The 14,364-nt window shown below is 41.9% G+C and overlaps 1 protein-coding gene across 1 annotated transcript in view; it reads right to left on the reverse strand.

Moving 5' to 3' along the window:
• Positions 1-7,673: 7,673 nt before the first annotated feature.
• Positions 7,674-14,364, reverse strand: part of atp9a (ATPase phospholipid transporting 9A) — a 31,191-nt gene continuing 24,500 nt past the window's right edge. Inside the window, exons 24-28 of the mRNA XM_076983628.1 lie at positions 13,238-13,302; positions 12,722-12,830; positions 12,579-12,636; positions 11,459-11,662; positions 7,674-9,801 (exon numbers count right to left, since the gene is read on the reverse strand). Of these exons, the coding sequence (XP_076839743.1) occupies positions 9,665-9,801; positions 11,459-11,662; positions 12,579-12,636; positions 12,722-12,830; positions 13,238-13,302 (573 nt within the window). The 3' untranslated portion in view covers positions 7,674-9,664. The remainder of the gene's footprint in view (positions 9,802-11,458; positions 11,663-12,578; positions 12,637-12,721; positions 12,831-13,237; positions 13,303-14,364) is intronic.

Raw genomic sequence — 14,364 nt, forward strand, 5'->3', positions numbered from 1 at the left:
ACAAAATGATACTAACCACCCAAGGGGAAAAAGAGGGTGCAATATTTATTAGAAATCATTAGAGTTGGACTAATACGTGATAATCCCAACTGGGGTAACATTGTAGGTCATAGTATTTCAATTAAAAGATATTTACTCCCTACACATATTTACAGGTTCAAGCAAGGCACAAACAACCTTATTGTCATGGTACAGCCACTGACCCCTCCCTCTGGGTGTGCGTTTTTGTAGTCTGCATTTGTTTAGGTCCATATATGTATTTCCTTTGGGTGTGGTTCAATGTGCATACATTCATACGTCTCACCTGTGTTTCATCTGGTCAACGTCATGCAGAACATATGGTATATAAATGTCTGTTGATTTTGTGAAAGTTGCTCGACTTTGTTGAGTTGCACCGTTAAGTGTTTTGTGCCGTTTCTGCTGCTAGCGCTGTCTGCCTAGCCCTGCTAAAAGCTAATAAAGTTATATGTTCACTATACCTCTTGCTGTGACAGTTATTGGGACATTTGATTTTGGACAATGAGTACTGGTTACACAGACTCATGATGGAAAGATTTAAGCAAAAACCTTAACAGGAAAATTAGTAAAAAACAAAACAATCACTTAATTTGGCCAGTTTCAAGAATTTTAGAATAACTAAAATTTAAATATCATTATTTTTGTGCATTTTTCATTTATTCCTATATTTAACCTGTCTCCATAATGTTTATGATGTTTGGCCTTACCTCTATCAGTGATTATAAACACAAAGCTGCTCCGGTTTAGTCTACCAAAAAGGGCAAAGCCAGGGCACCAGGAAGTGTTGCTACAGATCATAATATGGGCACAGGAGGACAAGCAATTCAAAGTGTTGAGGCCTAGCCGGCCTATTAATAGCTCCGTCGTAGGGTGTGAGTGCGTGCTCAGCAAATATCTCTTTTGAAGGGGCTGTCATCAAGAAAATCCTCCATTTGAGGGAATAAAGGAGGAATGTGACAGAGAGGCAGCACAGTAGTTCAAGCCTGAACGTGCCAGTGTAGCTCCCTGTGCTTTATCATTATGTTGTATACAAAAGATGACAGATGTGTGTTTTAAGGCGGCAGATGAGCTGATTGCACTTTGACATACATGAGATACAAGTTCTGGATTGAAGTGTCGTTTTATGTGTTATCACAGGGTACCAGTCTAATGCCAAAGAGTTGGTGTCTCGTTATGGAAGAGATCTATGGTGTCTATGCCCTGTTTTCCACTGTAGGGGCAACAGTTACCAAGGCTGTGATAGGTCAATCCAAGCTGTTGCCGAGTCTCGAGACTGGTTACAGTTTCTTAATCCACCAGTATGCAAATCAGGGTCAGGATGTATTTGTCTTTATTGTTGAATTTTTGGATTTAGTGAGCATAATTTAACTGTGGTAATAATAAAAGGACAGACACCACACATCTCATAGAGAATTGTAACACTCATACAGCCATAAGAATTCTGTTGCATTGCTAGCAGCAGATGGGTATGCTACATTTTTTGTGGAACTTCAGAACTTCAGGGGAAGTTCAGCAGTTCAGCAGTAAATCGGGAATTTCTCAGGAATCCATCTTGTTTCAGGTGGAGACTGCTGTGAAGGGCCTAAACATGTCACATGTTGGGCCAAGTTCATAAAACCTACGGCCAGATTTAATGTCACATTAACAGCAAATAATAATAAACAAATAATAAAACATTCAAAAATGTGGATTGCTGCCATGTTTCACCATTTGCATGAGACCACTGAACCTGTCCACTACCGAACCTGTTTACCACTGAACCTATCCACCACTGAACCTGCCCACCATTGAATGCCAGACAGAATCACTGATCCATCAAGTAGATATGTGAAGCTAAAGCTGACAGAAGGCCATGAAAACATGAGAAGCTGTAGCTTCATATATCTGATGGTGGATGCTTTCAGTCCTTCCACATGTCAGGCAGCTCTTTGGTTATTTGTCAATCTGCTCAGAACTACCAGGACATGGTGGATCTTTAAATCTCAGATTCATGTTTTGTTTGCGTATTTTGTGCTCCTCTTAGCTCCATCATTATTGCGTTCACTCGTCTTGTTTTGTCTGTTTCCATGGTGTCTTCACTGACACATCAACTGTGATCGAGGCTAAGCATGCAGGCCCAACACGTTTTTCCTTTTTTTTTATTGTCACTGGAAGTGGTTTGTGTCAAATGATTAATCACAGCAGTTTAAATCTGAATCAGAATCAGACTGACAGCCTGTTGACGAGACTCAATGAGCCGTTTCTGAGCAGTCAGACGCAGCTTCTTTACATTCTTGGAGTTCTTGGGTTGGATGAGAAGATGTGGAGTGAGTTCGCCAGGCTTCTCTCGCAGTGTCACAGCACTCCACTGAAATTCTGGCACATTCCAAGCATGTATGGCATCACACTAGCGCTGTAGTGCTCTCGTTTTCAACAGGACATTGAAAATGATTTTTGATTTTGCTCCTTGCACTTCTCCACATGACTTAAAAAATTTTTCAACATTTTCCCAACTACAAACACAGATAGTCACCATCTGGAAAAAGAATTCATTCAATCTAAGCCTTTGTAGTTTTAGAACAGGTTGATAAACAGGTTGATAAGAGTAAGTTGAGATATTTTATTTTTCTTAATTTTTGAACTATGTTTATCTTATTTTTTACGTTTTGGTATTTGTTCTACCTTTCTGACGGGTTAGAGAGGATTAGGTAGCAAACTGCTGATGTTCAAATATCCCTGATCTGTCACTCCTCTGGTAGAGCAGGTAAAACAAGGTGCTAACAAGATCATGTTTGCAATCCCGAGGAACCACACACAGGCGTACCCATAAATATGTGAGTCAGATATCTGCAAAATGTTGGAATGTGTTTCAGGCAGTTAGTCTGAAACACATTTTAATTTTAACTACTCAACGGCACAAAAAACCCAATATTACACTGGCTCTACATTAGCTTCAAATCTAATTCAGTTTTATGGTTTATTTCCAGGTTTTGAAGGCACTAAATGAACTCTGAATTATGTGAAATGTTTTCATCTTTATATGCACCCCAGAGCTCTACGCTACTTCTATCATCCTCTCCCAATGCCCTTTGTCCAAAGAAAAAACCCATAGGAATTGATTCTGTGGTAACACCAAGGTTTGGAAAAGGTTTCCTATTGAGATTTGATGGTTGCCTTCCATAGTGTCCTTTAAATTGAAACTCCAAAAATAATTTAACTTAATCTGTTGCTACTCATAAACATTTAAGTGCAACATAATTGAGTCTAAATGGTATTTAATGACTTGCTGACCAACATGTTTGGATAGTTCATCAGTAAGTATTTACTCAGTATCAGTATCGGTGGCCATAATGATGTGTTCTTCAGGATTTCCCACATTAACAACCCTTGCGTGAAGAGCTGCAGGTTTCACACACCCACCAAAATCAAGAGGCTATTCACGAATACGGCAGCACCTAAATTCACTTCAGCGCAATCCACACAAATATTCCACACAGGTCTTTATTCACTGTGGGAAAGATAATGGACCTCACACATGACAAATAAAATGTAACAGACGGTTTACTTCTAAATGTTCAGCTCCACTATGTTTTCAAGGAGGACCCCCACAGCACCTCCACAGGACCTCCACATCACCTCCACTCCCATTTGCAATGTGCTGATGCACTTGATTGTCTTTTGATGTGATACTAGCCACCATAACAAGCTCTATAACTCGTACTAAGAGTCAAACCTCTAAGCAGTGCTCAGTTTTAGGGATAACTGATTTTGCTAGCATTTAAGATTAATGTCTTGATACCGTTTAGGAACTCCCAGAGCTCATTTCAACAAAATAATAGCTGGATAGCTTTATTAGTGTTGCTTGGTTCACCCAGCCCCCCTTTGACTTGGTGAGATGGAGTGTTTGATGATTCAGGCACATTTTTCCTGCATATGGATTGGGTGGGTTTGGCTCATGAAGTCCAACTGTGTCCAGCTGTGTTCAACTGTGTCCAGCTGTGCAGGTCCTCGGGCAGGATCTTATTGTTCTCCAGGTTTGGCAAATTCAAGGTTCTGGGTAGTTTTTTTTTTAATGCGGACAAATACAGTAATAATCAGACAGGTACTGTTTGTGCGTTGATTATTAAAAGTGATGTTACAAGGATGAAAACCAATTCCCATCTTAAGACACATGAAAGTTTTGATTATTGTTATCTGTTACCAAGGTCACAGTTTTCTGATAAGTTATCCAAGAACCGAAAAATATTCAGCAATGGAAAAACAGATTATTTGGTCTTCAAGGAACTGTGATGCCCAGAACACACAGAGAAATAAAGCTTATAAAATGATGCATGATGAGCACGTACAGTTTGGAGAGCAACAAATCCATATGAAAATCTTTAAAAAGTGGATCTTGTAAAAGCTGGACTGATTACAAGTTATGAACCAGAAATAACAGGAAAAGCAAAGTCGGAAAAGATTCAATATTTTTATTAATCTTTGCAGCAGAAAATGACCATCACATTGTAATGGTTAACATATTACACAGATTTTGTGTTTCTGAGAACAAATCCATCAAAGTGATATTAGCATCAGTATTTTTCCACTAGGAGGTCCTATGAGAAGACTAAAGTAATTATGGTGAAAGGCTGAGATGCAGTTATGGATTTTATGGTTCTGATTAAGGTTTGGCCCTGGACGCAAGGAGGATTTCCCTTATCAGTGCGCTGGACCCTGAATGTCACACACTAGAAAATACACAAATAAACAACCAAATAAATAGTTTTTTAAGTCTGCAATAGTGTAAATACAAGCAGTAGTATTAATAAATAAATTATATGATTTTTTTAACAGATATGTGGATATGGGAGTATGTTTCTATGAGTACGTTAGGGATTTGGACCCATAGTATTGTTAACCTTGTAAATCCTGTGAAGCACTTTGTGACAACATGTGTTGTGAAAAGCGCTATACAAATATATTTGATTTGATTTTGATTTCTGAGTCCTTTGCATTAACTGCATTTCTCTGTGAAGTGTGCACATAACAATAAAGTCTTATTTTATAAACAACCTTTTAATTATTTCATGTCTTTATTAAAAATGTTTTAATCATCCAAGGAAATCATGAACCCATTGACAGAGAAAGTAAAGCCCTGACTGGCTAACAGAGCCTCCGTCACAGGCAGTATCCCAGTTAGTAGGTCATTTGGCACATGTGTTTACACAGAACTGTTTCACTTCAGCAACGCTGCTGGGATGTCTCGCTTGATTGGCCGCCTTCAGATTTCAACACGGTATTTCGGTGGGACTCGGTTCAGGGCTGACCCGAGTCTTTTAAATGATGGAATTCATTCTGTGTAAACCACTCCATTGTTCCTTTAATTCTGGGTTTAGATTATTGCTATATTGCACGATCCATCATCTTTCCGTTTAAACAGTTGCAGTGAAGCACAGGGGCAGCGGGGGTGTCGGGCCATGAAGCTGTGGGAGCTGCAGTGAAGCACAGGGGCAGCGGGGTGTCGGGCCATGAAGCTGTGGGAGCTGCAGTGAAGCACAGGGGCAGCGGGGTGTCGGGCCATGAAGCTGTGGGAGCTGCAGTGAAGCACAGGGGCAGCGGGGTGTCGGGCCATGAAGCTGTGGGAGCTGCAGTGAAGCGTGCAGAGCTCAGTCTGCAGAGAAAGACTGAAGAATTCAGCAAATGACTGTGGGTGTCATTCGTAAACTTGTACTGGCACTTTTCAATAGGCGTTCCCTCAGAATTATAAACTCAGTGAAATTCCTTTGTTTATTTTAGGCTGCAATTACTGAAATGAATTTTGTTTGTTAAATAATATTTAAAGTAATCATTTTGTAAACCTATAAGGCATATGTTATATCTAAATATTTCATTAAAATAAACAGGTAGGTGCAAAGTAAAATTGCAATATTAATTATCTGGATTACATACTATCTTAACCTGAAATATTGATTGTGAAATGTTGATCTTTCAAGGCAGATCTTCTGTTTTTCGTACCATTGTAACATGACTCGTCCAGCTCACCCCCCAATCAATTGTTCATGTCCGACTTCCTTGTTTGGATTCCATGTACTTGCGATGTCACTGAAGTTTGTACACTCCTGTTGATTTATAACTCCCCACATGGAGGTGCTTTCACCTGTGTCTGATTTAGTTCCCTGTTCTACCTGTGTATTTAGACCCTGTCTGTACGATTCTCCCTTGTCAGTCATTGTCTATGGTCTCTGTATGTGCTGTGTAATGTATTTTACCTGCTTACTGTGATCTTGCGTAATCTAGTAATTTACTCTCCAGGTTTGTGTCTGTTTCTTTCTCTTGGGTACTTGTTAGTCTTGTTAGATTCCAGTGTATTATCATGTGTTTGGAGTCATTTTCATTATTTGGAGTTATTGTGACATTCTTGTTCTATGTAGTCTTGATTCAGTATTTTGTGTTTAGTTTTATTAAAATGATCTCCTGCAAATACAGGAGAAATTTCAGAAAATTTCGGGGTGGCGAACATAAATTAACCCTGAACCCTGAATAATTGGGTCTTATTATTGAGGGGCGGGACACTTCACCCCCCCGTGGTACTGCCCCTGTGCAACTATGTCCCTGTTTCTTACTGTACTAGGAACCAAAATGACTGGAGTCTTCATGTAGTCTGGGTGGAATAGGCACATAATTCCCCGATGTGTGTTCCCAGGACTGACCCACTCCACTGTGTGCCGGGCCACCGACCGTCCACGGCAGGGCCGGAGTGGGACACTTTTTCAGCCCGGGAGTTTCATGCCCAAATCCGGCCCAAACTAGAGATTGACATGAGCCGGCCCATCGGGAATCCTCCCGAATCTCCCGATTAGCCACTCCGGCTCTGGTCCACGGTTCCTGCCATGACTGCATTGCAGTGAGCAGACATGGGTCCACTCATATGAGGCTTGACCCTACCTAGTAGTCTATATTTGTAAAGAGTTCTCCTAATCTGTGCTTCTTTGCCTGGTCTTGATCTGTTACTCATAAGGTTGGATTACCCCCTTTTCTGTGCTTGCCTACTTGTATTACAACATCTGGTATTTATAACCTACACCCGTTCCATGGGATTTCGTTATTGGATTTGTCCACCATTATATGTTCTCACCTGGTGCATCAAGTTGTTTAGTTTCATGAATATGAAAGCATCCTTGATTTAGATGCAAGTTTATATATATATATATATATATATATATATATATATATATATATATATATATATATATATATATATATATAACATATTTATAGGGAGCTTAAAAAAATTACTATAGAAATGTAGTGACCCATATGTGACAGAAATGTGAGTTTACTTAGGTAATTGACATCTGCCTCCATGATATTGTTTATGATGATATTGTTTATTGTGTAACTGGAAATGTTGGGCTTAGTGAATCCAGCTGTCTTCACTGAAGCCCGTATAAGCTGAGCTTGCTCTGTGACGTACGCCTCAGGCTTCTCACAAAGTTATACTACGTACTGAGTACTGGCAGCCTGGTGGTGCTTCTGAGACTCCTGGAGAAATCTGAGAATCTACAAGATCAAGCACTCTGTTACTAAAATCTGAATATCAGTCATTTATGGAACTAAACAGTGCACGTAACATACCGAAACATACCGATTAGAGTCCGATGACGATTACAAATTAAGGAAGTGTAAATGAGAAGGCATGATAAGAAACCTTTAGCTTTATTTTAAACACCACCGGGATTCACAGAGTTGTTGTCCCTTTTTGTTCTGCAATTATGAGTGCAAATTACAACACAAATAAGAAAAGTTAATAAATAAATACCACTTTTGTTATTTACAGTTCAGCAAGTCACAATTCCTTCACAAATAAAAAGTAGTCCTGCCATATATGAAAAAGAACAAGAATAAAACAACTGCAAAAACCGAAGACGTCACACAAACTACACAGCATACCACCGCAGGTCCATGTTACTAAATCCGACAAGTACCATCAGTACAGATTCTCCTCACGAAGGACACCAAGCAGTCCTAAAGGACACTGCTGACAATGGATTTTGAGGGCACCTCAAATGCCCCACAACTACATCGCTGAGTCAATGTCCATTCACTAACTACTAAGTACGACAACCACAGGCTTCTTAGTCTGTGTTACTAGCCATGCATAACCGTTACTAGCAGGAGTCTTCAGAGACAGGTGACAAACAGAGACAGGACCGTTTCTTCTTTCATATTCTGAGCTGTTTTTTTTTTTTTTTTACGTTAATATATTGCACCTAAGAAGGAAAAAAACTTCTGCTGTGTGTCTAATACATGTATAAAAAGTATTATTATGTTCATCTTGAGTGGCATTAGTCATAAATAAAATCTTTCAGCAGACACAGGCAGAAAGGATTAGGAAGAAGAAGTCTCTATGGCACCCTGTTAAATGACTCCTTCAGACACAAATGGCACCATCACTGTTGTTAGTTTACAAAGTTACAGTTTGAAACAATGCAGAGAAACAGCTATGTAGCTATGTTAAGTGCACATCAGATCATACAGATTATTTACAAATCCAATACCACTGAGCCACACATTAGAAACAAAACAAAAAAGTTGACGCAGGACGAATTGGCTTTCTGTTGTGGAGTGGAGTGATATGGTTTGTGTTCTCTATGAGGGTAAAATGTGATTGGGAGGTAGAGTGAGAGAGAGTCAGGTGTGTCAGGACAATGTTTAGAACTCTGCTCAGTCATGCAGAGGGAGACATACAGTGTGTGTGTGTGAGTGTGTGTGTGTGAGAGAGAGAGAGAGAGAGAGAGAGAGAGAGAGAGGGGGGGGGGGGGGAGGAGAGGGAGAGGAGAGAACGAGACCTTGGCTAGCAATGAAGATAACCACAAAAGTAGACACAGAAAGACAACCAGAAAGGGAGCTGTTAAGCTAAATGGCCATTTAGTTTATGCCATTTAAACATGCTCTTCAAACATTACCCTGTTACTGCTCCTCAGTAACCTTGTGCCCTGGCAAAATAAACATAACCTGAGGTTGCACGCCATGCTAATAAAAATAAATGAATTTTATGACGATCTGGGGTTCAGTGGCGAATGCATTCATTACCTGGGCCACACACTCACACACATGCCTACAAAGATCCAGTTACGTAGAACCTGACTCCCTTTTGAGCAATCAATATTGTGTATCAAGAATACTTTCCTCAGAAATACCTTGTATTTGTACATTGTAAATATCAAACCTTTTTCCAGTGTTTAGTTTTCATCACTACAAGATTCACTCGAGCAATCGATTGTTAAAAATAAATATATAAAGCCTCATGATTTAGCTGAGATGGTATGACTGCAAATGGCACAAATTACCAAGTTATTTATAAAATTGTGCAATACCTTTGAAATGTAGCCACAGAGAATGGTCTTTGTGGTTAAACCTGCCTTTAACACCCACGCCCACACAGAGCGACATGGATGGGCCGCTATGTCTTGTTGAGCACGCACGCTGCCTGCTTCAAAGTAATCAACTGCACAACAAAAACAAGGTAAACGCAACCAGGCCTGTGGATCCTCAACCCTCCACACTGCTTTGTGTTATCTGTATCACTTAACAACAGCGGGGCTGGGGTCAGGGTGGAGGCTGTGGGGTGTGGTGGAGGGGCGGGGCTGGGGTCTGGGTGGAGGGGCGGGGCTGGGGTCTGGGGGGTCTAGGAAGTCAGCTTGGAGTAGCTGGGAGGAGAGAAGCGTCTGCGCAGGTATTTGAGGACATAGAGCGGCAGGCAGCTGACCAGCGTGATGACCGTCACCTTCCAGACGAACGACAGCGTGGTGATGAAGTAGATGTCTGTGGAAAGGAGTGAGAGGTTCGTCACCACCGCCTTTCAGACACGGTGAAAAATAAAAGGGTAAAGTGCTAAAAATTCCTATTTTATAAACAGCTGTGCAGCCTACCAAACAGATGGCAGGGAGGCGGGGATGGCGGACTACTCTGCAGTCTGGCTTATGTCTGGGGTCACTGTCTAGACGTCTGCCCGCTGGAGTCCTCTCACAGAAAACATCTCTCCTACTCTCGTGTGTGGCTCTTAAGTTCCTGCTGAATAAGCCTGCTGCCTTTGTCAGAATGTCTTCTTTCCACAGACCCAGTGAACAGTCTAAGGTCTAAAATAGCTTTGGCTAGCGGGACGTTTGACCACAGCGAAGCCGTAAACCAGAACGGCTCCGGTCACACACACTCCTAACAACTCTCACACATGCGCACACTTACGCTACACACGTACTCATACACACAATCTAAATCCTGCCTGAGCTGAGGCTAACAAGTTAAGCTAACGAGTCCATTTTGCTTTGACCTTTATTTCATTCCTATGAAACAGCAGATTAAAAAAAAAAACACTTTGCAGAAAAACAATATTTTGGTGGCCAACGGGACTTTTGGATGTGAAATCCCTAGGGCAGGTACTGCGACAAACACACAGACCTTGGCCAGTGTGTGGATCTGGTAGGAAGTGATCGGGGGCCTGTGGCATTTCCTGCCGTTGTGGTGTCCACTGCTGTGGCCAGAGAGTGTCCCGCCCCCACACCGTCTCTGACCATACCCCAGGCTGCAGGGCCGGACAGCGGGGTGCAGGAGCACCAGGGGCAGGGGGACCTCAACGCTGACTCGGGGAAACGCGGAGGGGAAAGAGGGCCACGTCCGCCGAGCGCCTCGCGGGGGAGAAGTGAATGGAGCCGAGGAATGCGCTCACATTCTTTAAGATCCGTGCCCGTAAAATTCTGACGTCAAAACGGGTTTAACGGACGGGGATGTTGTGATATAAAGGGCCAGAGAGGCCTTGACCGCAACTCTGACTTGCAGCATGAGCGAAATCACAAAATCTGGTGTAGGGAGAGGACATGAACTCTACTCACTTATGTAATAGGAGCTATAGAAGGACAGGGCATTAGTTTAATAATAATCAGGTGTCAACAGTTTTATCAGCTCTAAAAAGGAGAACTGTAAGTCCATTTCATATGCACTTGTGCTTTCTTATGTACTATGCGATGTTGAAGCCATAAGCAAATCAACAGACTGTATTAGGTTTTGATTCTGATTTTGCCTGATGCGAGTAGATATTAGCAGTTTGGCTCATTTCAAAATGCTGCCTTTCAAGAATTCTCCGTGAAAGCTCAATAACAGCAGTGATGTCAGGACGGTATGTGGCTCCATAGGCCTTCAGGGGCTTTGCTACTTACCAATAGCAAGTCTAGCGCATGACCGCATTTTTTACCATAAGGGTTTCTTTTAATTAGTTTTTATGTCTAGAATAAGGTTATTTATATCATTTACTTTAGATAGTTAAACACAGGCATTATCACTACTTTAAAATGTTAATATGACTATCCTTAAGTGTTAGCTAATGGGAAATCTTGAGACATTTTCTGTGAAGATATTTTTCTTCTGACTCAGGCACAACGACCAGGTACTTCACCCCCCCCACTGAGCGCTGTGGTGCGGATCTCACCGATGAACTCGTGCAGGAAGACGAGCGAGGCGACGTAGCAGGCCAGGCTGAGCAGCTCGGCCACCACCATCAGCCAATGCCACGTCTGCACCGTCAGCGCCACCATCAGCAGCTCCGTCAGTATCAGCGCGGTGAAGGAGATCGCCACGATGTGCACAAACTCCGACTCGAAGAGCAGCAGCGCGCCGTACATGATGATGCTGCCTGTTGGGGGGGGGGGGGGGGGGGGGGAGACGACAAGGAGACGGGGGGGAGATGAGCAAAAAGCACGACATGCTTAACACATTCTGAAGAGCCTTAAACTTCCACCGGCAGTTATACAAGCCATTTGCCATGACACGCTAAAGCAGCACAATCTGGGAAACGATCAGATACAGGCTTGTGTGGCCGGGACCTGGAAAGACCGTTCGCGCAAAGGAATTCCAAACCTTCCTCTGAGGAGATGCACTTAATCTTTCAGGAAGAGGAAGAGCATGGTTTTCCATGTTTTTACTCTTTTCTTCTCCCATAACGCCCCCCACACCCCAAAATGTTATTGTGACTTTTTGAGATGAAATAACCAAAACACACCCAGGGAACTGAGCACACAGTTAGTAGTTTAAAGCTCGTGATCCAAGGATGAGATTTAGAGGTGTTCAACTAAATGGCTGGTAAACAAGAATAACTTGTTCTTGGCTATAAATAGGCAAGAGATAAATTAGGTGAACAGAGTTCTTTGGTAAACGAAAGGAGGGCAGGAAAAGGTCTTAAAAAGCTAAAAAACAAAACAAGCCCCACATGACACAGTGGAAAGGAGAGTGTTAGGTGGGGAGGGGGATTGTGGGTCGAGCTCCAGGAGTCACACCTCCAAAAAACACAAAAGGCAGAGGAGGAAAAACCTCCCGGGGTTATTCAATGTTTGCAAACTCAGACACAAGTAAACTCCTCATGCCAGGGAGGAAACACATGCGTGGGCTTTGTTTGGGTGAAACGCTATTCGAGTGTGTCCCTTCTCTACCACTGTCTGTGGGCCTTTGCAAACACAGTCACATTACATTACATGCCGAGCGTAGGCTGCTAGTCACACTGTATATAAAACATCTCGACACCATGCATTAAAATAAGCTCAGAATCAGCTTACCTTGGTAGATGCTAATCAAGACCCATATTAGAAATGTTTTGTAGGAGAGTGGCCGGCCCTGAAGAGAAGAACCTTGAGTTGATACAGGATAAAACCAAGAGCTCCTCGTTGTTATTCTGAGAAGATCAATGTGAGGCAGATACCTTCAGGAGGTCCTTGTAAAGCTCAGGATAGAGCATAGCCACCTCGGATTTGACATCCTTGTCCAAAACCAGGGAGAATACGGGGAACATGGTGTAGATCGTTGAGTAGCTGATAAAATGGAGATACACGTTATGAATCATCAAACAGATGGCCAACACAAAAACACCTTCACGTAAAAAGCAATGAAGAACTAACAGGGGATGTTTCATACAATTCTGTAGGCAACTCTGGTCACCCCTTCTCTAGCGCACTAGAAGAAAGCTACAAATCCCCCCAACAACCACACACTCAAACAAACTGACTTAGAAACATGGTTGTACCCACAACAGTGTCTAGCTGAATACCTCTGCTCTAACTTCACATTACAAAAGGGCCTTTGGAGCTCTTCTTGAGTGCAGGCAGTGTGGTTCAAATGCGACTGTGTGCGCTGCAACTGTACTGTAGCTGGAGGGAAATGTCACAGCAGTGCAGGCAACAACTCAAATGAGTCACGGCCATCTGAGTCAGATACTCACCCGATGATCAGAAACCCCTGGTACAAGGGCACCGATGCAAAGTAGAAAACGGAGGAAAAGACAGCCTAGGGAGAACCAAGCAACAAGTCAGCGCTGTGCAAGCGTACTGGGAACAAGCCTGGTAGCTTTGGACTCTAGCCAAGTTACCCAGTAGCTGCTAACTGGATTAATGCAGTTATACCTCCAATTTGTACAACAAATCTAAGGTTCAATGAATGAATTGAAGTTCAGATTTTTCCTACCAAACAGCAAGAGGAAAAATTGGATTAGGAGATTTGATTTCATATGTCCACTGTTTTTTGTTTCTGCATAATTCACAAAGAGGTAAACAAAGTCGTTTAAATTCCAGACAGAGACGTGAACCTGGAGTCCAGCGCTTTTGAAGGTTCTATAAGACGCCTCACAGAAAATCAGTACATTAAACGCTTGAGCAGAGGCTGCCTGAGGACTTCAGGACATCTGCTTTAAAGACTCAACAGTTTTGGCCTTCAGTTTTTGCAAACAACTATATGCAAGGCAGAGAGTTTCATGCAAGGCACTATAATCTGTATCGATTTATTATTTTGGCATTAGCAGCATTACATATAAATCTTAGAAGGTGGAGGTCTTCACTTGGAAGTTTGGGTTGATAAATAATCCAGACACTTGCATAACAAATGTAAAGAAATCATAGTTGGTAATTTTGAGAATGCATATTTTTTTTCCTTCCAAAAACACTTCACTAAATGACATTTAGTTTAGTTCATTAATTATACTGAAGTTTCGAAAAATCAGAATTCACCTTTGAGACTCCTGTAGGCAATTGGGCTTTATATCCATATTTGTTTTCAAATAGGTTTGTTGAGTACATTTTTGAGTAAAATTTGAGCAGGAAAGTTTATTATTGCTCTTCATTACCATCAGGCCAGACACTGCATGATTTGTGTTAGTCTTACTCCTGTGTTTAACAATAAAGCTTTCATAACTCACACAAGCTGGAAAATAGAAGCAGTCTTCTTGCAAACAGACCCTTCTACATGAGTACTGTACTTTTGTACTTTCTACAGCTACTGGGTATGAGTCAGAAACTGCCTGGGTAATTTGTGTACACACACACACACACACACACACACACACACACACACACA

This window comes from Brachyhypopomus gauderio, chromosome 21 (assembly GCF_052324685.1).
Source record: "Brachyhypopomus gauderio isolate BG-103 chromosome 21, BGAUD_0.2, whole genome shotgun sequence".
Classification (NCBI taxonomy): domain Eukaryota; kingdom Metazoa; phylum Chordata; class Actinopteri; order Gymnotiformes; family Hypopomidae; genus Brachyhypopomus; species Brachyhypopomus gauderio.